At 41.9% G+C, this 26,536-nt stretch overlaps 1 protein-coding gene and 1 long non-coding RNA gene across 2 annotated transcripts in view; one reads left to right on the forward strand and one right to left on the reverse strand.

Moving 5' to 3' along the window:
• Positions 1-24,885, forward strand: part of TMEM30B (transmembrane protein 30B) — a 36,578-nt gene extending 11,693 nt beyond the window's left edge. The window contains exon 2 of the mRNA XM_067734018.1: positions 23,109-24,885. Within this exon, the coding sequence (XP_067590119.1) occupies positions 23,683-24,744 (1,062 nt within the window). The 5' untranslated portion in view covers positions 23,109-23,682 and the 3' untranslated portion in view covers positions 24,745-24,885. The remainder of the gene's footprint in view (positions 1-23,108) is intronic.
• On the reverse strand, positions 20,015-24,615 carry LOC137222612 (uncharacterized). The gene is made up of 3 exons (XR_010942518.1): positions 24,532-24,615; positions 23,128-23,237; positions 20,015-22,739 (listed from the first exon to the last, which is right to left on the reverse strand). It is a non-coding gene; the product is annotated as an uncharacterized lncRNA (long non-coding RNA).
• Positions 24,886-26,536: the final 1,651 nt, after the last annotated feature.

A 26,536-nucleotide genomic window follows, 5' to 3' on the forward strand; every position in this document is an offset into this window, starting at 1 on the left:
ATGGCTCCACAAGTAAGAGAGCTGGGCCAAGATATCACAGGCTGTGCAGTGCTGGAAACATGAGAATTTTGGCCCAGACACAGTGGAGAGGCCTTATTAAGCACCTGATGCATTCAACTGAAACCCCAAAGAGGCCATACCTTAGGAGTAAGTACCATGACCCAGAGAAAGGACCATGCCCCAGGACTAAGGATCAATCTGAAATAGAACTGTCCTAACAAATAATAAAAGAAAGCCTAACAAGATCAAAAAGATTTGCCAGTAATTTAACAGCCTGATAGAAGAAACGTCAACACCCTTCAAAGGAAGGTAAAATAATCCAGACTCTCTATAACTCCCTTATAACAGTATTCAAGAATAATATTTAAAATATTAGACATGTGAAGAAGCAGGAAAATGTGACTGATAATCAAGAAAAGGAACAGTCAATAGAAGCAGAATCCAAGAGAACACAAATATTGGAATTAGCAGATGAGTTCTTTAAAACAGCTATAAATATATTTATGGGTGAACAGGAAAAGATGAATATATTGAGTAAACAGATGGGGAGTATCAGCAAAGAAATAAAACATATGGATATATTAGAAATAAAAAGAACATATCTGAAATTACATATATATATATATATATATATATATATATATATATATATATATATGTAATTTGAGTCCTAGTAGAAGAGAAGAAAGAGAATGGAGTAGAATAAAATTTGAAGAAACAGTGGTTGAGGACTCTTCTAATTGGGTGGAAAACATCAGCCTACAAATTGTGTAATCAACAAAATCCAACCACAATAAATCCAAAAAACCACGCCTAGGTATGTCATAGTCAAAAGGCTGAAAACCAAAGATAGAGTAGAGAAAAGTCAGTTACATACAGGGAAGCAATGCTGTGAGTGAGAGTTGACTTCTCACTAGAAACAATGGAGGCCAGAAGAAGCGGAATGTCATCATTAAAATGCTAAAAGAAGTGGCCAACCCAGAATTATATGTGCAGTAATAATATCTTTGAAAAATGAAAACAGAAAAAACATTTTAAGATAAATGCATGCTGGGAGAATTCATTGTGAACTATAAGAAATAGTCATAGAAAAGTTTTTGAGGATGACGGGAAATGATAGCAAGGGGGAAACCTGCAGTAGAGGAAGGAAGCACCAGAATACAGGAACTCTGCAGGAAGAAGAGCAGAGGAAATGGCAAATAGGCATGTAAATATGAAGGACTGTCTTTTTTTCTCCTTCTCATAATTTATTTAAATGACAGTTAAAAGACAAATATATTGTAGGGGTTTTAACTCATGTAGTAGTAAATATATATAACAACAATAACAAAAAGGATAGAGTTGATATTATATTATTGTGAAGTTCTTATATTTTACGTGAGGTGGTACAATATTAACTCCAAGTAGAATGATGAAGATGTGTTATCCAACAGAGTAATCACTAACCACAAGTGACTAAATTTAAACTTGAATTAATTAAAATGAAATATAGTTTAAAATTCAGTTTCTCAGTTCTATTAGCCACATTTCAAGGTCTTAATAGCCACATATTAAGCTCTTATATTGGAAAAGCACATGGAATATTTGTATCACTGAAGGGAGTTTAGTTGGAGAATGTGAGAAACCACTGGGGAAAAAAAATACAGACGTATAACTTAAAACCAATAGAGAAATTGAATTAAAATAGAGTACTAATCATCTTAGATCTGCTGTCATGCAAACTCAGTAGATGCGGAAATGTTCATTTTCTTCACTATTGTATGCAACACCAGGCTCAGCGTCAGGCATACAGAAGAAGTTTTACAATTATTTGTTAAATAAATAAGGTCTTCCAACTCTTAAAGATTAAATAAAATAGAGGACTAAAAATGTTTTATTAACCAAAACAAAGACATAAAAGGAGAAAATGAGGGGGAAATAAATGGGACTATAGAAAACAACTAGCAAGATAAAAGACTTAAATCCAACCATATCAATAACTACATTAAGTGTAAATGAACTGAACAATCCAATGAAAAGAAAGAGATTACAAGGATGAATAAAGAGCAAGATTCAACTACATGCAGTTTACACAAGATGCATTTTAAAGACCCAGCGAAGTTGAAAGTAAAAAGAGGTGAAAAGACAGGCCAAACAAATCTAAGAAAGCTGGTGTTGATATCATCATACAAGATAAACTTCAAGTCAAGGAAAATGATCAGAGTTGAAGTAATATTTCTTAATGATAAATGATCATTTCATCATGAAGACGTAAAAATTCTAAATAGCTATGGGACTAAAAATAGGTTTAAGTAGGGCTTCCCTGGTGGCGCAGTGGTTGAGAGTCTGCCTGCCGATGCAGGGGACATGGGTTCGTGCCCCGGTCCGGGAGGATCCCACATGCCGCGGAGCGGCTGGGCCCGTGAGCCATGGCCGCTGAGCCTGTGCGTCCGGAGCCTGTGCCCCGCAACGGGAGAGGCCACAACAGTGAGAGGCCCACATACCGCAAAAAAAAAAAAAAAAAAAAAAAAAGATTTAAGTACAAGAAGTAAAAATGAGAATTTAAAGGACAAATATACAAATCCATAATCATAGTTGAAGATTTTAACACCCTTCTCTGTAACTGATACAAGAACTAAACAAACAAACAAAAAAGAATAAGGATTAAATGATTTGAGCAATATTATCAGCCAACTTGATTTAACTGACATTTATCAGATATCTCACTTAGTATCTACAGAATACACATTGTTTTCAAATGCATATTAGTATCTGCAGAATACACATTATTTTCAAATGCATATGGAATAGTCACTTTATTAGTCAAAGTTCTTCAGAGAAACAGAACCAATAGGATAGACAGGTAGGTAGATAAATGATAGATAGATGATAGATAGATAGATAGGTAGATAGATGATAGATACATGTAGATAGATAGATAGATAGATAGACGATAGATAGGAATTTAGTATAAGGTATTGGTTCATGCGATTATGGAGGCTGAGAAGTCCTATGATCTGCTGTCTGTGAGCTGGTGACCCAGGGAAACCAGTGGTGTCCTTCAATGACCTGAGAGCCAGAGACCAGTGGTATAGGTTCCCGTCCAAGTCTGAATGCCTGAGAACCAGGAGCACCAAGGGCAGGAGAAGATCAATGTCCCAGCTCAAGTGATCAGGCAGACAGGGAATTCAACTTTCCTTTTTGTTCTATTCAGGCCTTCAACGGACTGGCTGAGGTCCACCCACACTGGGGAGGGCCATCTGCTTTATTCAGTTCATCAATGCAAATGCTAATCTCTCCCAGAAACACCCTCACAGACACACCCACACAACATAATTCTAGATAACTTATAAGTCAAAAAAGAAATCACAGGGAATTTAGAAAATACTTTCACCTGACTTATAATAAAAACAAAAAATGTCAAAATTTGTGGGATACAGCTAAAGCAATGCTTAGAGGGTAATTTAAACATTTATATTTTCATAGGAGAAAATAAGGTTTTAAAAGCTGGGGGGAGGGGGCGGGGGGAAGAGCCAATTAAACCCAAAATGAGTAGCAGAAAGGAAATACTTGAGAGCAGAAATGAATAAAATAGAAAACAGAGAAAATGAGCAAAGTCAAAATTTGGTTCTTTGAAAGATTAATAACATTTTTAATCCCCTAGCAATACTTATCAAGGAAAAAAAATACCCCACACAAATTACCAATGTAAGGAATGAAAAGGGGACCTCACCACAGAACATATAGATATTAATAGAATAATAGGGAATATTATGCTTAACATTGTGCCAATAAATTCAACAACGTAAATGAATTGGAAAAATTTCTTGAAACAACACACCACATAAAAACTGACACAAGAAGAAACTGACACAAGAGAAAAGCAGAATAGCCCTATATCTGTTAAAGAAATAAAACAGTCAAAACTCTGGTAATAGAAACCAGATCAGTGGTTGCCTACGGAGAATGGTGCCTGTTAGAGGTCTTGAGAGAACTCTCTGGAATGATGGAAAAGTTCTATACGGCAAATTTTTGTGCTCATTACAAGGATCATTGACACACTCATAATTGTAATTTGGTAATTGTATTCTTGAGTACATTTCACTGTAAGTACATTTCACCTCAAAAATAAATAGATTGCATCCCCCAGACTACAACATAAACATACAAAACTTGAAACATTCTGAAATTTTAAACATAAATTTTTTTAAATAATTGAAATTGAAAGTTCCATGAGGTATGTTAGATAGTATAACGCCAAAATGATCCTATAGCCTTAGCTGAAAAATGTTGCTTTCTTTTCCTTCTGAATTAAAGTTGTAGAGCTCAAAACCAACAGTATTTCTTTCTGCAATGAAAATAACAGGGCTAATCCTGACTTCCAGAGTCAGTTTGTGACCCTTTTTCAGGGTAATCTTTCTGGAACCACAAAGAGGGTATCAGCTCTAGTTCTGCTCCTTTGCCCTCCAGTATATACCTGCTTTACAGCACCTGTATACTGTATTCTGATTGTCTAAAAATAGTTATTCTCTCCTACCCTATACTATGAATTCTTTGAAGATAAGATTGTGCTTTTATCTCATTTCCCCAATGCCTGGCATGATTTCAGGCTTAGTAGGTACTCAATAAATACTGATTGAGCAAATAGTTTAATGATATTCATATGGAGGTTCTTTGAGCCAGAATACACCGTTGGTCTTGAAAAAAGTATTTAAACATTTTCCCTTTAAATAGGATTCCCTTCCTGTTACACATTATCTAAGGAAACACATTCCATAAGAGTATTCCAGTACCCCGAGGAAAAATAAAACATCCAACGAAACAAAGATATTAGATAGGAGATATTGAATGAAATGCTCAAAAATGCTCCAGTTCAAGATTAAATGAAAAGATAAACTATGAGATAAAATGAAATGGGGAAATGAGGCCAGGGACCTATAGTACACAGTCTTCAGATTATAAAAGGAAGAAAAACTTACATATGGGAAGAAGATCTTTCTAAATCACTTTCTGAAAGGTCAGGTAGTATTTAAACTGTGTGAAAAAAAATGTTATTTATCCTTTGAAACACTTATTTTAAAATAACCTTTCTCATAATGGATAATACATATGCCTACATTGTGTTACACCAAATCACAATATAGTTCGTTAACTTCTGTAGCCATATTGTGGGCTGCAGTGCTCTAGTTTGATTTCAGGTTAAGTGGGGCGTGCTCAAATATACGTGAACTCATAGGGATAAGATGTGTGGTGTACTATTATACACAATGAATAATGTTTAGCAAGAGATCCTGTAAAACTTAAGAAGTCTCTAAATTAGGATCAGGAAGATGGAAGGAAAGTAACTTAGCAGTTACAGATCTGTGATCAAAAGAAAGAAGGCTCTCCATTTATGGAGAACTGAGCAAGGCTTTGCTTGTCTCAAGAAAAGGTGTCACGGGAGATGAGCAATTAGGATTATACCTGAAAGGCAAAGGGTTACAGGCTTTCTGCAAAGTTTGGGGCTGGGAATGCTCCGGTCTGAGGCAGAGGAGATGGGAGGTTTGGGTAACAAACTGCCCTTTTACTCAGAGATATTTACATAGTGAAACAGGTCCACGTGACAATGTTTTACAGCTGTTAGTATCCTCAATTAAAATAATCAAAAATGTATTTCCTGTCAAGCTTTTTGTATAATATAGTATATAAGAGGTCATGAGCTAGAGGCAAACTGCCCGGCTCCTCTTCTCATCCCGGGTGGAATTACTAAACCTCTCAGTGCCTTAGTCTTCTCATCTCTAAAATGGGAATGCTAACACTCGATGGCACCTGTCTCAAAGGGTCTTTCAAGGATTAAGTGAGTTAATGCATGTAAAATGCTTACAACAGTGTCTGACACATAGTATGTGCTCAAGAAACATTACTATATTTTATTACTACGGAACGGATCATCAACTCCCTTCCTCTGAAGGAAGTGAGTACACAGAGTGGCTAGCAGAGGGAAACAGAAGTCGGAACACACGCACGTTCCTCACACGCACCGGAAACGCTAACAACAGCCTCACTCAAACGTTATGGGACCTAACACCCTTAAATGATCGCATGAGTAGTTTTCACAAGCAAACGTTTGTAGCTCTAAACCTCAGACAGAGTTCTAAGTAAAATAAATTTTTAAAAACCTAAAATTGAAGGTAATAGCCATATAAACAAAACCAGGCCTAAACCCCCAAATCAGATGAAAACTTATTCTCTCTTCACCACCTTTTGCTGCATGATCTTTGGAAGCAGGAAAAATCTGTTCCTTCTCCACTCTCATGGAATACCTGAGGAGGACCTTGTCCTGCCCTGAAGAGTGCAGAGTCTAGTGGAGATGGTTCACACAATTTCCACACAACATATGTGCTCTGACTGAGGTTTGTGCCCAGTGCCGTGGTGGTCGATGGAAGGGACTCACTCCCGCTGGGGTGAGCTGGGAAGACAACTGACCTGGGTTATAAACAGTAAGCGAAAGTGAGCTACATAGACCAGGTCTTCATTCATTCGTTCAAAACATATTTACTGAGGACCTACTATGTGTTAAGAACTGTGTTGGATGGTGGAGATAGGACGGGGAGAGTAAGAGATGTGTTTATTACAGTCTGCAGGGTAGACTAACAGACAATTACCATATAGTGTGATAAGGGCCGTGGTAAGCAGGGGAGCTCATCCTATCGGGAGAAGCAGTGGGGAAGGTTCCCTTCCCAGAGGCGGTGACATCTAAGCTAGGAATTATGCAGGAGACAGACAGGGGTGGACAGAAAAGAATTGCAGAGGGGACAGTGTGTACAGAGGTGGGAGGCTGGAGAAGGTCCAGCAGATCTGATATGCTGACAGGTGTGTCTAAGGACAGAGTACAGAGTTTGAGACAGAGGAGACAGAGCCAGAGAGGTAGGAAGGGCCCAGGGCCTTATGTTCACATTAAGGAGTTTAGATCTGTCTTGAGAGAGATGAGAGGCTATCGAGGGTTTCCAGCAGGATCCAAACATGGTGGTAACCACATTATACAAGGATCAGTGGCTATAATGTGAAAAAAAAAAAAAAAAAAAAGGGTTCAGAGGGACCAAGACTAGGAGAAGGTTAACAGCCATCATCTAGGGCTTCCCTGGTGGCGCAGTGGTTAAGAATCTGCCTGCCAATGCAGGGGACCCGGGTTCGAGCCCTGGCCCAGGAAGATCCCACATGCCGCGGAGCAGCTAAGCCCATGCACCACAACTACTAAGCCTGAGCTCTAGAGCCCGCAAGCCACAAGTACTGAGCCCACGTGCCACAACTACTGAAGCCACGATAATGAGAAGCCCGGGCACTGCAACGAAGAGTAGCCCCCGCCCACCACAACTAGAGAAAGCCCGCACACAGCAACGAAGACCCAACACAGCCATAAATAAATACATACATACAATCATCATCTAAATGAGAGATGATCCAACCCATGTCCATAGTAGTGGCAGAGTGAACGTTAAGGATGGGTGGATAAAAGCAAGGGAGGGTGGAGCCTGACTCTCAGATCTCTGCGTGGGCAACTGCACGGATGAAGGTGGCATTGCCCCACGGAGGGAATGCTGGTTTGGAGTTGGGCAGGGTGAGTTCCATTTCAGATGAGTTAAGTATAACAGTGCCTGAAGACATCTAAATGGAAGAAGTGGATACATGGGCTGAAGATACAGACTAGGAAACATCAACACCAAAAGGTAACCAGAGTCCTGGGTGCAGGAGAGACTGCTCAGGGGGAGCTGTGGGAGGAGAGGACAAGGGGCCCCTGGCAGAGCTCTAGAGTGACTGGGTGCACAGTGGGAGGGAAGGCTGGAAATAGGGGAACAGGAGACTATTGGTGTAGCAGGAGCTATGGGATATTCTGTCTGGGGATTAAACTTGAGTAACATCTTCCATTAGTTGGTTAACAATGAGAGTCGTGAAGCTAGATCCTGGGATTGATCCCTAAGAAAGCCATTTTTATTATTTTCTAGAGTTAAAGCTAGCATTTCAGATAACATGTAAATGAATTTGCATCCTATCTGTAAGTAAATGCTTCCAGTAATAAGGACCTCCAAATGAGAGAATATGGCTACACTAATACAAATTCATCAACACTGTTAGAAAATGAGGAGCACAGTGCTCCAAAGGGGAGGCGAAAGTTAAATTATCTCATTTGACTCAAGAGTCCCACACCCAAATCTCTAAGTCTAAGAGGCATTGCTTTTATGTCATACAGTAAGGAACATTTTCTTTCTGCAAGGAAAGTTTCAGATGGAACTGTGGAATTATGTTCTGGGTTGTTTAATAAATTATAATACTGGAAATTTTTATGTGAAAAATAAAATGTTTCTGCCCTCATTGAAACAAGAATGTGACAATTTTAACTAATGCATATCACTTTCTTCCGCGCAGCCTAGCATTGGAATTTCACGTGCTTTTCATATTTGAAATGCACAGCGCCACCTAATGGTCACAAACCATATCTGAAAGAGGAAGAAAAAAAGAACAGAACTAAAATAATAATAATGATAAAAGGAAACTCAAATAAATTTCAAGTTTCAAAGTTGTTTAGTCAACTGGCATTGCAAACAACAATTTTATCTTTTCCCTAATATTGTCATGTGAGTTACACATGATCATATTGCAGAGATAACTATAGATCACATTTTAAATGTAAATCACAAAAAACCTGAAACCATAAATTATACACATTTTTTAAAAATCACAAAATCACTAGAAACACCTTGGATGAAATAATATGTTCAACTATGATGATTCTTTTTTTCTTTTAAAGAGGTAAATTAGGGGTATCAGTAGAAGGACTTTATCTTGATTTCTACAAGGCTAATGTGGGACCAGTCTTCTGCATGGAAACTGATTATTCTAAGTACTCTCCCTGCAGCCCCTCAAGACTGGGGACATTTGCGGACTACTGAATGAATCTTGGACTCCAGGGAAAGAAAGTAAAGATGGCATCTATTGGTTCTGTCTTGGGAAGCTGTAGCATGTGGCACGACCCTTCTCCAGCCCAGCTCTGGAGTCAAAGGAATTTTCCATTGTTCATACATGCCATCCAGCTCTGGGGGCATAAACAGGAGAAGAGATGGGAGGAGCACGGCTGTGTACCATCTTAGTCAGGCTTGCTACTCCAAGAACAATGCCTCCCAGACTGAGACTTGGGTGTGGGGCTCCCGAGTCAAATGAGTCACCTTCCCTTCCAGCTTACTGGTCTCTTCAAGGCTACCTCTCTTTGGTCTCAGCCTTTCTGAGGTGGTTTGAACCATATGCTGTAGAAATTGATAATTTCCCATAAGATTTGTTTTAAAATATCCTGCTCTAATTGAGAAGGGATTTCAAAAATAAAGTATGCTGTTTCACTCTTCCCTCATCACATAGAATATTCAAAATGACAAAAATTCCACTAAAATGTTATGATGTGGAAAACTGATTTTTCCTGTGTAGTCTTTCCCACCTGCCTTTAAGTTCTTTGGGGAATGAAGATCACACATTGCTTTACATACAATTGCAAATGTTTCTTGAATTAACTTCCAGGCTTACCAGAATGCAAGGGGGATTTCATAATGCAAAAGCCACAAAAAAGAAGCAAAGGATCTAAACAAAAAAGTTAAAACATAAGTTACATGTGGAAGGTTTGTTACTTTATATGGAGATCATTAGAAATGATGATTTGCACAAACTGGCATCAATACTAAGCAATCAGTTTCTTTGCTTGCTTCTTGGACTCAGATAAGATCCTAAAATGTGTTGGAAAGGGAGAAGAGGGAAGAGATGTGATAAGGAATGACCTGAGGATAAATTTTAGACTTGTGGGCTGGATGCCATGGAGACAGCATATCACTTACCAGGCTTTACCATGCGCCGGGCACTGGATTAGGCATCTTGTGTGCATTACTCCATATAAGCCTCACCACCATCCTTGAAGATAGATGTTAATATTCCATTTTGAAGAGCAGGAAAAAAAAAAGTTTTTTGAAGCTTAGGCTGGTTACCTGGGGTCCCACAGCTGGTAGAAGGCAGAGAATTTAGGTGTATTCATAGCTAAGTGGCTCTGTCCACTGGCTGGTCCAGGGACTGGCAACAGCAGTTTCATCTTGTGCTTCTCCCAGGGGAGATGTTTTTTAAAATCTCTTCCAATAATTCTGTTTAGCACAATGGTCTGAGAACCACTTTCCTGGACCTGGAGAAAGGTTTTTAGAGATATGCCGTAGGGATCTCTTTGATCTTTCTCCTGATTTCTTTTGAATTTTTAATTAATTAATTAATTTTTGGCTGTGTTGGATCTTCGCTGCTGCACGCAGGCTTTATCTAGTTATGGTGAGCAGGGGCTACTCTTCATTGTGGTGCGCAGGCTTCTTATTGCAGTGGCTTCTCTTGCTGTGGAGCACGGGCTCTAGGTGCACGGGCTTCAGTAGTTGTAGCACGTGGGCTCAGTAGTTGTGGTGCATGGGCCTAGTTGCTCTGTGGCATGTGGGATCTTCCCAGACCAGGGCTCGAACCTGTGTCCCCTGCATTGGCAGGCAGATTCTTAACCACTGTGCCACCAGGGAAGTCCTCTTTTGAATTTTTTAAACTATAAAATTCTTTTTTGTTTCCTCTGTTTATAAAAGCAAGCCATGCTCATTGAATAACTTTCCAGAAGATACATACAAGAATTAAAAAGAAAAGGAAAAGTTACTAGCAGCCTGACCACCCAGAGATAAACAGTGACTTTTCCGGGTGCATCTCTTTCCAGGCCCTTTTCCGAGTATGTATACACCCACACATATTTTAACAGCACTAGCATTAAAACGCGTAATATTCAATGATTGTTTTCAGTTTTCAGTATACTGTGGACACTGTTCCATGACAATAAACAGATCTGCAATAACACATTGAAGCTCATGCTACAGTCCATCAAATAAATCTACCACCTAGTCAACAAGTCAACATTGAGTCAAATCCAGTCCGCATTTTTCTTAGTGACTTGGATGAAGGGGTATGTTGATCAAATATCTGGATGACACAAAGCTGGCAGAGATGGCTAATGCACTGGATTTACAGAATCAGAATGTAAATCATCTTCATTAATAGAAATTATGGCTCTAAATTGATATAAAACTTAATAACAAATGTAAAACTTCAAGTCTGTTTAGTAACTGTCTGACCAAACCCCATATTTGGGGGAGTGGGGAGAATACTGACTCTAAGAAGGGGTGAAGATAGGGCCGGCAAATCGACCATTCACCTCAGTCAGGTATCAACAAACAAAGTGTACCAAGATTAGTGGTGCAACACGAGAGATGCGAATTATATTCAATAAATGGCTACCCAGGAGCAGGTAAAAAGTAAATCTCAATACAAACATATCATTGCCTCAGAAGGGCTCAGTCACCCACTCTGTGGATGGGCAGGTTCTGCGGTAGTTTCCCATGTTAGATTGTCCTGGGAGAAATCCCAATGTTCAGATCGTGGGTGCTGCCCAAGAGGTTAAATTTTCAGAGCTTGCAAGGAGAAGGCTGAGTGCTCTAAGTTTGCAGACAGAGACTAGGACCTAGCAAGACTCTTTCTTATCACTTAGCACATTTTAAAAATTGAGCTAAATAAAACTCTTGGAGGAGACTGATCGCCCACAGATCACTTCTAAGAGAGAGCTCTGATCTTAGCGAACTTACTTGCCAAAAAAAGGTTTCAACTTCAGATGTTTGGAGAACAAAGTGATTTGGTCTCCAAGATGAGTGTTTGTACAAGCTGGGCAAGGGGAACTCTGCCATTTCAACGTGGGGTTGAGATGTCATCCCAGTTGGATGTAAGGACAGCCAGAGGTAGGCTGTGTGAACCTACAGGGAAGGGCCCAATGGGGGTGTTCCCCCTGCTTCTGGAAGGAAGACCTGGGACCAGTGCTACACAAGCCTGTTCTTTATTGCTGTCATCGTCCCTTCCCAGCCTGCAAGGCTTTTGGACTCCGGGGTCCTGTGTCTGCTATGGTGATTTGAGACGAGGTAAAAAGGGCCTACGGGTAGCCAGATGCTTCCGCTTTGAGCCCTAGCTGCAGGCCCTGTAAGAAGGCGAGAGGTCTATCAGTCCACAGTGCTGTGGTCAATCAGGCATTTCAGGGCTTTGCCCTAACAGATTCCTTTTGCCAATTTGGGAGGTTAATAAAGATGAGCTTACGTTTGATTAATTCTGCAACTTTCACTGTTCAATCATCTGTGACAAAGTACACAGGATTCCTTACACATATACACTATTCCCACAGATGTCTTTTTAAAAAGGTTGAGTTATCACATGGTTTTGTGAGTAGATGGGGAAGACCCTTTGTTAGTGGTATTTTAATGAGAAATTTCTCCTTATTGATTGGACCACAGTTAAGTCTACCACATTTTCCCTAAAGGCAGTCATTTACTCTTCTCTTAATTTACTAGGTGGTCTACCTAAAATGTACGTCACTTCCCTGTTTGATAAACTGTAAGTTCTAGAACTCTTGGGTCAATGTTCTACAGAAAGGGAGCTATAGGCATAGCTATTCCACCATTGATCATTATTAAACTCTTTGTCAATCTCATGGAGCCATCTAACAAGAAAAACCTGAGTGTTTGCTGCTTTTATCTATTTTCCATAACTTTTGACTCTGAAGGCTGAAATCAGTTGTAGGCTGAGATATACAAGCTCAATAATGAGTCCCCAGGTCCATTCCCACCCTCACCTGAAAGGCTTATAAGGAACCTGCACTTAATACCATTGTGTTTCAAGGTCAGGAATAACAGTCCATCAATAGATCAGACACAGTGTTTACTCCAATTACAAGAAAGAGAAAGATGGGCTTTCTCTGGTACACCAATGCCATGGTCATAGTATCAAGGACCAGAAAGGCATTAATAGTCAGCTGACCCCATATTTTATTATCACAAAGAAAAGCCAGTTGTTCTAAATCTAAAACCATCAACTTCCTAGTTTTACATCTATATTTTTAAACATATGTAGACCCTTCTCAATATAAAAGCTAGATGTTCTATGAGTGACTTACTGAGATTTGCTTGTGGATAAAATGGGTGTTTGGTTATGAGATAAATTTTTCAAGCTAAAATCATTGAGGCTGTACTTTGTGTATCAACGTGTTAGAGCAAATGCCAAATTATTTCTTCAGGAGAATCAGGGCACCAACAGATGGTCCTTTCTTAGTTCACCTCCAAGTGGAGGTGCAGTGGCCTTCTGTCCACCATATGTCCTTGTTAGGTACCTCAAATTTAATAAGAAGTTGTCAATCCCTCCCTAGCTTGCTTGATTATTAAAACATATGGCCCTGAGTTTAACTGGCAATGTAGAAGCTCTGTGATCTAGGAACTTACTGCGATGTTTAATCTTGGAACTCACAACTGCTCCTTAACTATGGAAAACTTTGGGAAATGAATGATATTTATGGAAGATTACCTGAAGGATAGCAGTGCACCCATTGTTTTAGATCAGTCGTTTTCAAACTTCTTTTTTAACAATAGAATTCTTGTTCAAACCATGTCTTTCTTAGAAGCCCAGGGTCAGAGAATGGGATGCGAGGAAGGGATGGGGATCTTAATCCCACCACTGGTGGTCCCCCCAGAACGTAGCTTGAGAACCGTCCAAAGACAGCGGGGCAGAGAAGCACACACAGACTGGATGGGGGGCCTCCCTAGAATGGCTTCACTGAATTGTGCTTTGACCAAGCACCATTATATCTCACTCTGGCAGATGGTGTAAGGAACAGTGCTAGGAAATGAATGCAATATTTACTGCAAGGTTTTTGTTAAAGACATTGTTTACCTGGTTTCACAACATCTTCTCTGGGAGAACCCCAAGGAGAAAATGTTTCCTAGTCTTTACACCAGAAATCACTTAATAGTCTTCTGAGCTGATGCTTTGTTTCCTCCCATGGATGCAGTGTTGATCCTTCCCCCTTGAAGCTGGCCACTGGAAAGCTTAAGAAGCAAGCCTGTAGACCACCCTTAGCAAGCCACACAATCTCATGGCAGGTGCTTCAGGAACCAACTTCTCACTCAGCTCCACCTTGTTTTACAAAATGTATTCCCTTTGCCTTCATTCTTTTGCTTTGAAGTATTTTTTGTATGTCGCTTTACTGCATATTTTAAAGCCACCTCAATCCTTTTAAAAACATTATGTAAGTAAGAAAATTCTTATTAAGAAACCAACTCAAGAAAAGGAAGGAGATCAGGATGATGAGAGTCTAAACCCAAAGAGGACCAAATCAGGAAACTAAGCAAGTATGTTCTGGAAATAAAACTCTTGATGCAAACATGATAGCCATCTTCAGAGTTCTTAAAGGGCAAGGAGTAAGTTTATTCTGTATTCCTCTAGAGAAGGAACATAGAATACATTATGGTCATTACCCAAAAAGCTGTCAAATCTTAGAACTGGACAAGGAAAGGACCTCACAAATTGCTGAGTTCTTTGTCACAAGAAGTGTTCAAGTGGAGCTCAAATGACCCCCTCGTTGGGAGGTTACAAAGGTGTGGTGGACACCCTTTTAGTTCTCAGCCAGACCACACCCCCTCCTTTGGAAGAGTCCCTTCAACTTTTACTGAAGAGATGGATGTGGGCAGCCCTGTGTCTGTCTTGGGACCTTTCCCCACTCCGGCCACAACAGATTGGACCAGGGCTGGACCCGTGACCCAAGCTGGAGCCTCCCTTGAACTAAAGAATATAACTGCCAGAGTCGGGAGGAGCTGAAAGGCGACCCAGCACTGGTGTCCACGTCAGAGCTGTGGCAACCTGAAGCATGCAAAGTCCAAGATTTGGAGAAGCAAACTTGCTCGAGAAGGTGGCCTACAGAACTACAGGGAGAAGCAGCGGCAAGAAACAGTGCAGAGAGAGGAGAGAAGCCTGATGACTTTCTCCTCCTATGAGAGCCAGATATACTTCCCTCAGTTCCTTGCTTCTGTGACGTTCCTCATCTGAACAATAGCTACCTGTTGCTGAAGCTGTTCCTTGCATTGCAGAAATCCTTGACTATCTAATCAAAGCAAATCCCCAGATGGATTATGAGGCTGGAGTAGATCAGTGGCCCCCAAAGCTGGGTGATCATCACACTGCTCTGAGTAAGCTTCCTGGGTGCCAGCCCCTGGAGACTGTGACTTAGTGGCAAGAATCAGACTCTGAGAAATGTGTATTTTTAAACACCATCCCCACTCCCAATGATTTTGCTACTTGGCCAGATGGGGAACCACTGGATCAAGTATCATGCAGGGCCTTGGTCCCTTTAAGATTCTCAGACTTTGGTTTAGAAGTTGACACAATGCAGCTGTCCTCACAGTATCCCTCCTACAGAAAGAGAACTAAAATTTTAAACACAACCACTTCAAATTCACATTTCAGAGACAAAGGTCAGGGGCCCCTGCAGTCCTCCAAGGGTAATACAACCTCCAGATTGAATATTAACAAGGCATATTGATCAGCACAAACGGCAAGTACAGGTTCCCAGGTTCTCGGCCAAGGTTTTTAAACATTTGTATCAGTGACCTAGATAGTGGAATTAAAAGTATGTTTATTCAGTTTGTTGATGCTATCAAGCAGGAAAGAGCATTAAGCACATCTGTCTTGGGCACTTCAGTTTTCCTAAGATGAGCCCTCCCTCTTCACATTATGGGTGTTAGAACATAGGGCTGATAACTGTTTTTTCTTTTTCCTTTTTTGATTTGAATTTTATTTCATTTTTTTATACAGCAGGTTCTTATTATTTTATTTTATATTTTATACATATTAGCAGATATATGTCAATCCCAATCTTCCAATTCACCCACCACCACTGCTCCGCCCCCAGCTTTCCCCCCTGGTGTCCATGTTTGTTTTCTACATCTGTGTCTCTATTTCTGCCTTGCAAACTGGTTCATCTGTACCATTTTTCTAGATTCCGCATATATGCATTAATATACAATATTTGTTTTTCTCTCTCTGACTTACTTCACTCTGTATGACAGTCTCTAGGTCCACCCATGTCTCTACAAATGACCCAATTTCATTCTTTTTTATGGCTGAGTAATAGTCCATTGTATATATGTACCACAACTTCTTTATCCATTCGTCTGTCAATGGACATTTAGGTTTCTTCCATGACCTGGCCATTGTAAATAGTGCTGCAATGAACATTGGGGGGCATGTGACTTTTTGAATTATGGTTTTCTCTGGGTATATGCCCAGTAGTGGGATTGCTGTGTCATATGATAATTCTATTTTTCATTTTATAAGGAACGTTCATACTGTTCTCTACAGTGGCTGTATCAATTTACCTTCCCACCAACAGTGCAAGAGGGTTCCTTTCTCTCCACACCCTCTCCAGCATTTGTTGTTTGTAGATTTTATGATGATGCCCATTCTAACTGGTGTGAGGTGATACCTCATTGTAGTTTTGATTTGCATTTCTCTAATAATTAGTGATGTTGAGCAGTTTTCATGTGCCTCTTGGCCATCTGTATGTCTTCTTTGGAGAAATGTCTATTTAGATCTTCTGCCCATTTTTTTATTGGGTTGTTTGTTTTTTTAATATTGAGCTGCATGAGCTGTTTATATATTTTGGAGATTAATCCTTTGTCCGTTGATTTATTTGCAAATATTTTCTCCCATCTGAGAGTTATCTTTTTGTCTTGTTTATAGTTTCCTTTGCTGTGCAAAAGTTTTTGTTTCATTGGGTCCCATTTGTGTATTTTTGTTTTTATTTCCATTACTCTAGGAGGTGGGTCATAAAAGATCTTGCTGTGATTTATGTCAAAGAGGGTTCTTCCTATGGTTTCCTCTAAAAGTTTTATAGTGTCTGGTCTTACATTTAGTTCTTTAATCCATTTTGAGTTTATTTTTGTGTGTGGTGTTAGGGAATGTTCTAATTTCATTCTTTTACATGTAGCTGTCCAGTTTTCCCAGCACCACTTATTGAAGAGACTGTCTTTTCTCCATTGTATATCCTTGCCTCCTTTGTCATAGATTAGTTGACCATGGGTGCGTGGGTTTATCTCTGGGCTTCCTATCCTGTACCATTGATCTATTTTTCTGTTTTTGTGCCAGTACCATATTGTCTTGATTACTGTAGCTTTGTAGTATAGTCCGAAGTCAGGGAGTCTGATTCCTTCAGCTCCATTTTTTTCCTTCAAGATTGCTTTGGCTATTTGGGTCTTTTGTGTCTCCATACAAATTTTAAGATTTTTTGTTCTAGTTCTGTAAAAAATGCCATTGGTAATTTGATAAGGATTGCATTGAATCTGTAGATTGCTTTGGGTAGTATCGTCATTTTCACAATATTGATTCTTCCAATCCAAGAACATGGTATCTCTCTCCATCTGTTTGTGTCATCTTTGATTTCTTTCATCAGTGTCTTATAGTTTTCTGAGTACAGGTCTTTTACCTCCTTAGGTAGGTTTTTTCCTAGGTATTTTATTCTTTTTGTTGCATTGGTGAATGCGATTGTGTCCTTAATTTCTTTTTCTGATCTTTCGTTGTTAGTGTATAGGAATGCAAGAGATTTATGTGCATTAATTTTGTATCCTGCAACTTTACCAGATTCATTGATTAGCTCTAGTAGTTTTCTGGTGGGATCTTTAGGATTCTGTATGTATAGTATCATGTCATCTGCAAACAGTGACAGTTTTACTTCTTTTCAAGTTTGGATTCCTTTTATTTCTTTTTCTTCTCTGATTGCCATGGCCAGGACTTCCAAAACTATGTTGAATAATAGTGGTGAGAGTGGACATCCTTGTCTTGTTTCTGATCTTAAAGGAAATGCTTTCAGTTTTTAACCATTGAGAATGATGTTTGCTATGGGCTTGTCATATATGGCCTATATTATGTTGAGGTAGGCTCCCTCTGTGCCCACTTTCCAGAGAGTTTTTATCATAAATGGGTGTTGAATCTTGTCAAAAGACAAGCTGATAACTTTTTGAAAATTTTTAAATGTTTAACCATTCACTCCCGATACAGAGTGAAGGATTCCTACATTTCAAATAGATATTGTCACTGTGGGAAAGGGAAAGCCAGTGTGTATATCACATTCCTCAGTGGGGTCATCCCCAAACCAATGAGTTTCACTCCCACAGGGACAGGGAAAGGGCAGGGGAGGGTGGCCTTTAGTCTCAACAAACAAGCTGGTTCCCTAGACACTGCTCTGTAGGTGTCCCCTCCCTCTTGCCATCCTCACCCTGGTATATGGCCCTCTCACCTCTCACACTGCATTAACCCAGTTCAGTTTTGATTTAACTCTTTCTTATTTCCAGTGACAAAGCTTTTCCTTCCCCTCTATCTCAATTCTGTCACCCAACTTGTCCTCCTGATATTTTGGGTCTCTCTAGTACCAACTCACCAAGCACAACTCCTACAACCAAACTCTATGCACATAGTTCAAGTCCAATCCAATCCCTGCTGATTTTTCCAGTCTTTTAACCTGGGCATCCCATAGCCAATGCCTGTGCCACCTAAGACCTATTGTCACCTATCTCAGTCACATTGTTCATTTTATACTGCCCCCTGCAGCTCTCAACTCACCCAATTCTGCTCACAAGTGGCCTCCACTGTTTTTCAGTAAGTTGATGACCCAAAACTCCAACACACTGCAGCAAGGAGTGCAAAGAACTCCTGTCTGTCTTTTCTGCCCCCAGTGCTTACAGTACTCGTTCACCGAAGTTACTCTGCATCTTCCACTAGGGGGTACCACCCCATAATTTTTGAAACAGGAAGTCTGCTGAACACAGTTCTTAATGAAAAATGAAGTCCAGGCACAGTGGATATTTTTCAAACTTTTCTGAACACATGCTGTAATTTATGAAGCAATTTAATTTGATTCCTTTTAAATAAAAGCTGCCCCATGGGCAGAGTAATAGGCAACAATCCTGAGCAGTATAAACTTATATAAGCGAACACCAATTAAAAACCCTTGGCTCTATTACGGTAAGATAAATAGTCATGAACTAAATGAAATAAATGCAAAAACTGAGTACAGCCAGACAAGTGAAGTTATTTTTACTTTAGCAAGAGAAATAGACATGCTGAACAAAAGTTGGCTTCAAAACGAAAGTTTTGTTAAACAAAAATAAGGCAACTCAGATGTTCTGGGACTTTGCATAAATGGAACAGAATTCTCTTATCTTTGGGGTATAAAAGACCTGCTACACTAGAAGTCGGTTCAAGTCTTTTGGGTTCTTTTAAGAAGAAGTATGTCTAGACATTACACTGCGGTGACTGAAAATGAAGGATGCTGGAATTTAGCACTAGACTCTCAGCTACCACTTACCTCTATAAGAACTTGGCTAGCCTCCATTTCCTTAGCCTAAATCTTAGTTCTGCATCAGTTTCATGGTTATAATATTACCTACCACCTAGGTTTGCGGTGTGAATTCGATGAGATACTGCACATAAAGTGCCTACAGAGTGACTGGCCCACAGTAGGTACTCAGTAAATGCTGACTATTTTTTTTTTTTTTAATGCTGACTATTTATTCAATGAGTCAGTGCAAGGAAGACCTCTTGGGATGACTAGAAACAGATATCTTTGCATTGAAAGAGATATTTACTATCATTTTGGCAAACACACTCATACAGATAAGCAATCAGGAAACCAGAGAAGTTAAGCAATTTGACAAAGGTCACCCAGCTATTTCTTGATGAACTTTTGAGTAGAACTTGGACTTCCTTAACGTCAGGCAACTTTCTTTCCCCTATCTTATATTGCTTCTCCTAGTATCTGATAGTTTATTAGCGCAGACTAAATATATTCTGTGGTTTACAACTGGTTTTGTTGGGAACATTTTGGTGACTGTAGCCAAGTAAACAATGTGTGGCAGTGTCAAAGTCTCTAGAGATATGTATCTTTAACAGGTTTGACTTTTAAGCCCCTTTCCTACTTTTAGAAATTTACCCTAAGGAAATAATATAAAATGAAAGGTTATAGGCGAAAAGATGTCTACTACTATATTCTTTGGAATACTGAAAAACTGGAAATAATCCACATGCCCAACAATAGGAGAGTGGTTAAATATGGCAAAACCATGAATTTTGGAACCATTTAAAAATTATGAAGACCACAAAGCAACAGAGAAAATATTTACTTTATTCTTCATCTCATTCCATAAGGAGGTAATTTAACACACAGAATGATAATGTATTTTTTATAATTAAAATCTATTAAAATTAAATGGATAAAACCCACAATATAAAATGGAAAAATAAAACGATTTGAGGAGTACTGGGATTGGGAATGACTTTTCCTTTCACTTTGAGTTCTCTTTATAATAAACAGACACAAAAAAGAATTGTTTAGAATGAACTAACTTCTTTTTTGGGACTGGGAAGAGTTCACAAGAGTCACGTGTCCTTTAATGCATCATAACCAAATGCAAGACACGAGGTCAGAGCCCTCGTTATACACTGAACTCTGGGGGACACAGCAATACATACCAGTCCCTGGCCTCTCAGAACTTGCAAGCTGGTAGAGAAGACATGACGTATACATGCATCCCGGCACTGCTTCACCTCCAAAATCTTTTTGTTTGTTTGTTTTGCAGTACGCGGGCCTCTCACTGTTGTGGCCTCTCCCATTGCGGAGCACAGGCTCCGGAAGCGCAGGCTCAGCGGCCATGGCTCATGGGCCCAGCCGCTCCGCGGCATATGGGATCCTCCCGGACTGGGGTACGAACCCGTGTCCCATGCATCGGCAGGCGGACTCTCAACCACTGCGCCACCAGGGAAGCCCCTCCAAAATCTTTAACATCCCATCTCATACCAGGGCTTTTCCCCTCCCAGCTTTCATGCCACCTGCTCGTTAATTAACATCATTAGGACTGCCAGTCTGCTGGTCCCTATGCTCTCTTTTGGTCCCCCAGCTTTGTTTCATTTTTCTTTGCTATTCTCTTAAATACTAAGGCCTATCACTTAAGCCACCCGCTCCACAATAACTGCAATATCTTAAGCCTTTATTTCCAATTCACCTGCACTGAAAGCCCCCATGTGCTGGACGTGTTCACTTGCCTTCTCCCAGCCTGGGTTGCATGACTCCTCTAGACGAAGCCACTCAACATCACTTCATATATCCCAGGCCAGTTCCCTCTTCCCCTCCTCACAGACTTCCTTAGGCTCATGCTTTCCCTTCCCCGCCCCCCAATGCCTTTTACTGCACAGAAAGAAATTCTTATGTGGGAACTTTCTCCCCTTGAGCCAAGACCAAAGCCCAGTTGCATTCTGCATCCATCCTTACTCCCTGTTTCAGAGGTGAGCTGACCCTGCACCTGCTCTCTGGACCCGGAGCCTCCTGCCTGCTCCTGCCTTTGGACCATCCATGAGCTTGTCGCCCCTCTCTTCAACCTTGCCGGAACTGTTATCTTTTCCCCTCAGAATAAATCCTTGCTGCCATCTATAAAGAAGCCTTTCCCTTGGGATACATACTCTTCTAAATGATTGCCACTTGCCTTTCTCCTGCCCCTCCCCCATACTTCTAAAAGGCGTTGTCCTGCCTGGGCTGCCTCCACATCCTCTTTCCCTCACCTGAGACAGCCTGACTCCTCCCACCCCACCACCCAAATTGTTCCCACAGAAGTTAAACCTTTTCATTTCTTGTCTCACTAGAACCCTCAGCTGTGTTTCACCCTGTAGACCATTCCTTGTCTTGAAATATTCTCTTCATTTGGCTTTTGGGACACTCTGGTGTGACCCTAGTTATCAGAATGAATAAATGAATGTCATCCAGGGAGGGGAGAGCTGGCAAGTCTCTCAGCTCAACAGGAGGGCTCACACTTCCGGGGAGTGGTGGCGGGGCAATTGTTAGACTTAAAATCCACTAGGTTAAGTTTGGGGAACCAAATTCCTTCCTAGGGACTAGTTCTGTGGACTCTATGTCAAGCCAACTGATGACTCAATGATATAGGAGTGGATGGAACCCACCAAAATGATACAGAGAACTGTTTCTTCTTTTATCTTCTTGAAAGAAAGGTGTAGTGGAGACTGGATCACACCATAGGAAGTTGTGGACAATGTTGGGATTTCCTCTCTTGGGATATGATTAAAAGTGCGGGAAGTGGAATTCGAGTCACCTGGGTCTCCCTCAGTATTCTCTAATAGCTAAAGCTTGCGATCTGCATTCATTCCATTCAACAAGATAGAATGAATTTTCTGTTATTAAAACAATATTACTTTTTAATTTTAGTATCATTCTTGTAAAGTATAATTTGGTACTTGAGTATATGCTGTGTATTGTCTATTTTGATTCATCTTATTCCTGAGTAATATGTCCCCTATCAGACTGCAAGTGCCTTGAGATCAAGGGTCCTTTTTAGTCGAATTGTCTTCTGTCTTCTACCTTGCTTAGCTTAGGGCTAACACTTGAAAGATGCTTAAAAAAAAAAATCCCTGTTGTTTAATTTAGCAAGTATTTTAACTTTCCAGATTTCAATGGGTTTGAATAACTCCTGAATGCAATATATTATTCTAAGTGCAGAAGTGTAATATAGCAAATATTTAAGTTATTTGCATTTTAGGAGCGGGAAGAGAGGCAGACACACCTCAATACCTAAGGAGGATTTAGCACAAAGTTGAAATGGCCCGACACCCTCTTTTGTATATTGTACCAACCTAGATATAAAAGCCAGAATCGCAAGCAATGTTCAGAGCTATTTTGGGTTTCCTTTGCAGTAAGTCCTATAAAACCTTGTAGTTCACCTCCTTAGGCCCAAAGTCCTAACATCCTTGATTGTGGATAGCAGCTAGGTCTTTTGGGACCTTGGGTCGGACTTTTTTCCAGTCAGGCAAATAATCTGAAAAGAAAAAGAAATCACATGTAGTCCAGTGCAATTTTCTCCTTGTGTGGTTTCTCCACCAGCTAGAGAGATATTTAAAGGCTCTGAACCTCCTGCCATCTTTAGTTCTCTTTTTTAAGTGTCATTTTTAGAGAACTTTCCACTTTTCTTAGTTATACAGCCAGATTGGGACACCTAGCCGGAAAATCATTTTCCCTTAAAAAAAAAAAATTCTAGAATTTGAATGCAGGCACGGCATTCCAAACCGATTTACCATAGTGCAGTCTCTTGGGCATTACAACTTGTGGCTGCAACTTGACTGAAAGGGGGCCCCTAAGTTAACCTACAAAGACAAGAGGGTCCAGAGACACTTTTTTCCACTTTCAGATAAAAGAGGATTAATTACCTGAAATCTTCAAGGCTCCAGGATGCACGGTGCAATCCCTCAGTGGAACTTTGTGCTGGAGGCTGCAGCTCCTACGATTTCGGGCAAGACTGGCCCAGGCACTCTAGTCACTTGGAAGGCGGAAGGGAAGGAAGTACCTGAGCAAGGTATGAGCCACTCAGAGGCATCCTGGGGCCGCCACTCACCTCGGGGAGGAGGAGCTAGAGTCCGGACCCACCCGGATCCAGAGGAAAAGCGAGCTCTGGGCCCGCCAGGTGAGGGAAGGAACGCCCGCCCGCTCACCTCCGAAGAGGCGGGGCGCGGCTCTCGATTACCCGCAGGGGCGGTGCTGGCCGATCACCTGGGCCGAGGCGGAACTGAAGGGTCCGGTCACTGCCCGGAGAACCTGTAACTAAGACTCACCTGTGCGGGGGTCGGAGGCGGGGCTGGGGCCAGAACTCACCTGAGCCGGTGGAAACCTGCCCTGGGGGTAGCCCCGGGTTCGCCCAGTGAGGAGGGGGAGGCGCCCCCGGCCGGCCCCATCCGAGCTCCCCTCCGTGGGTCCGCGCGGCCGCCATGACCTGGAGCGCCACCGCCCGGGGCGCCCACCAGCCCGACAACACCGCGTTCACTCAGCAGCGCCTCCCCGCCTGGCAGCCGCTGCTGTCAGCCAGCATCACGCTGCCGCTCTTCTTCTGCGCCGGCCTGGCCTTCATCGGCCTGGGCCTGGGCCTCTACTACTCCTCCAACGGCATCAAGGAGCTCGAGTACGACTACACCGGCGACCCGGGCACCGGCAACTGCTCGGTGTGCGCCGCCGCCGGCCAGGGCCGCGCGCCGCCGCCCCGCTGCTCGTGCGCCTGGTACTTCTCGCTGCCCGAGTTCTTCCAGGGCCCCGTGTACCTCTACTACGAGCTGACCAACTTCTACCAGAACAACCGGCGCTACGGCGTGTCCCGCGACGACGCGCAGCTGAGCGGGCTGCAGAGCGCGCTGCACCACCCGGTCAACGACTGCTACCCCTACCAGTACAGCGCGGCTGGCCTGCCCATCGCGCCTTGCGGCGCCATCGCCAACAGCCTCTTCAACGACTCCTTCTCGCTGTGGCACCAGCGCCTGCCGGGCGGGCCCTACGTCGAGGTGCCGCTCGACCGCACCGGCATCGCCTGGTGGACCGACTACCACGTCAAGTTCCGCAACCCGCCGCTGGTGAACGGCAGCCTGGCGTTGGCCTTCCTGGGCACCGCGCCCCCGCCCAGCTGGCACCGGCCGGTCTACGAGCTCAGCCCAGACCCGAACAACACCGGCTTCATCAACCAGGACTTCGTGGTATGGATGCGCACGGCGGCGCTGCCCACGTTCCGCAAGCTGTACGCGCGCATCCGCCAGGGCAACTACTCGGCCGGGTTGCCGCGGGGCACCTACCGCGTCAACATCACCTACAACTACCCGGTGCGCGTCTTCGGCGGCCACAAGCTCATCAACTTCAGCAGCATCTCTTGGATGGGCGGCAAGAATCCGTTCCTGGGCATCGCCTACTTGGTGGTCGGCTCCCTCTGCATCCTCACGGGATTTGTCATGCTGGTCGTCTACATTCGCTACCAGGACCAGAACGACGACGACGAGGACGACGAGTAATTCCTGCTTTCAGAGTACTCTTTCTGCTTCTTGCCACAACGCTCTTGCAAGCTTCTTTTGGTTTCTCCCTCCCGACTGTCACCCAGTTCCAACTTCGCCTCACTTTGCCTCCAGTTGTGGATGAGGGGACCAGAGAGAGAGAGGAATTACACCCGATCGGGGGCTTCCAGACTCTTCTGGGGTGTTTGAACTGCTAGAGTGAGACATCCCTGCACATTTTCCCCATCTCCTTCACGAGTTGACACGTGAGGTTCTTTGAGAGAGGAAGGGACGGCTAGACTCCTCTCATTCAACCCCCATCTGGTGAAGAGATGTTAAATAACTCATTCCAGATCTAGCAGCTGCTCATTGCCTCCTGACGCTGACTCTAGAGTTTTAACCGCTACAGTACAGTGGTTTTCTTTTTTCTTTTTTGGGGGGTGGGAGTGTAGAGAGGGAAGCCCATAAATAACCAGCAGAGACATGGAGGGGTGGGGGAGAACATATTGATTAAAAATGTAGATAGTTTAGGAGGCCCCATCCCCAGAAATTCTGATACAATAAGGCTGCGGTGAGACCCTGGAAGCTGCGGTTTTAACAAACCCATCTGGAGATTCCTCCTGTATTCCCTCAAGTTTGGGAATCAGTGCCCTGAACCAGGGAGCAAGTAGGATAACTGCCTGTTTCCCTATTTCCTCAGGTGTCTGAAGCTGGGCCTGACGCGATCACTGCGTCCAGTTTTCCAGGGGGTCATTTGTTCCCAGGGGCAGTGACAAGCAGGTTTGGTCTAGCACTCCTTCTTGAACACAGGAAGCTCTCTACAATGTGCAGAATAAGTGAAAACAACTAGCTGGCATACAGATTTGCAGAGCAGGGTTTGTATCAATTCATTTGATATTTGAGTGTAAGAAATTAAAAGGTTTTTTGAGGGGGCAGGGTGGCCAGGTACTGTGTAGAAACTGGAAAATGCCAGGTCAGTTTGTATAGTTCAGAGGGAATGTTTTAACCTTAGAATCAGATAGCTGGAAGGGATCTTAGAGGGAAAGTGATTTCCCTAAAGTCATATCTGTGTCTCCTGACTCTGGACTCAGTCCTCTTTGTCATCTAAATGACTTTTTATGCTTAGAGAGAAAGGGCTACGTTCATACCTTTTCCCTTGGGTTTAAGAAAAAAAAATTTTAATCTATGTTCTCAGATGAACCATGTTTGTTTTTAGTAATATGTTTAAATGAATGCTAAGGAATATAGTCTTATGTAAACTAGAATCTTAAGAATTATTTGAACCTTTGAGATAATGTTAAACTCTGACTGCTCTAAAATCATTCTAATATATGTAAAATTATTCTAAGAAAATAGAATTTAAAAAACCCCTTTTATGGCAAAAGAACTTTAAAAAAGTGAGATCATCTTAACCAGTTTATTTGCCAAAAGCAGTTATTTGGTGTTCTGTCAGAATTCTCAGTGCCTGTTCTCTATTACGGCTACTTTCCAGTTACTACAATTTTTGCTCATGCCTATAAGGCAGTGCAATACCTTGAGGTATTTTTCTTAAGTAGTCAAAGCAATATTGAATTGTATTAAATAATTTACATTAATTTTATTTTACTCTTCTAGTCCTTTGAAAACTAATAGCCGATAGACATGCATGTTCATTGACATCTGTCTCAGATCTTCTGGAACAGTCGTGATTTTAGAGATTCTGTCTCAGTATTTACATAAACCAAAAAATGTTTTATAATCCCAGTGTGCTGGCTTCCCAACTCCTGAACATAGCACAGCTTTACTGTCAGATTGTGTATTGTGATTTTAGGCT

Source organism: Pseudorca crassidens, chromosome 1 (assembly GCF_039906515.1).
Source record: "Pseudorca crassidens isolate mPseCra1 chromosome 1, mPseCra1.hap1, whole genome shotgun sequence".
In the NCBI taxonomy this organism is placed as follows: domain Eukaryota; kingdom Metazoa; phylum Chordata; class Mammalia; order Artiodactyla; family Delphinidae; genus Pseudorca; species Pseudorca crassidens.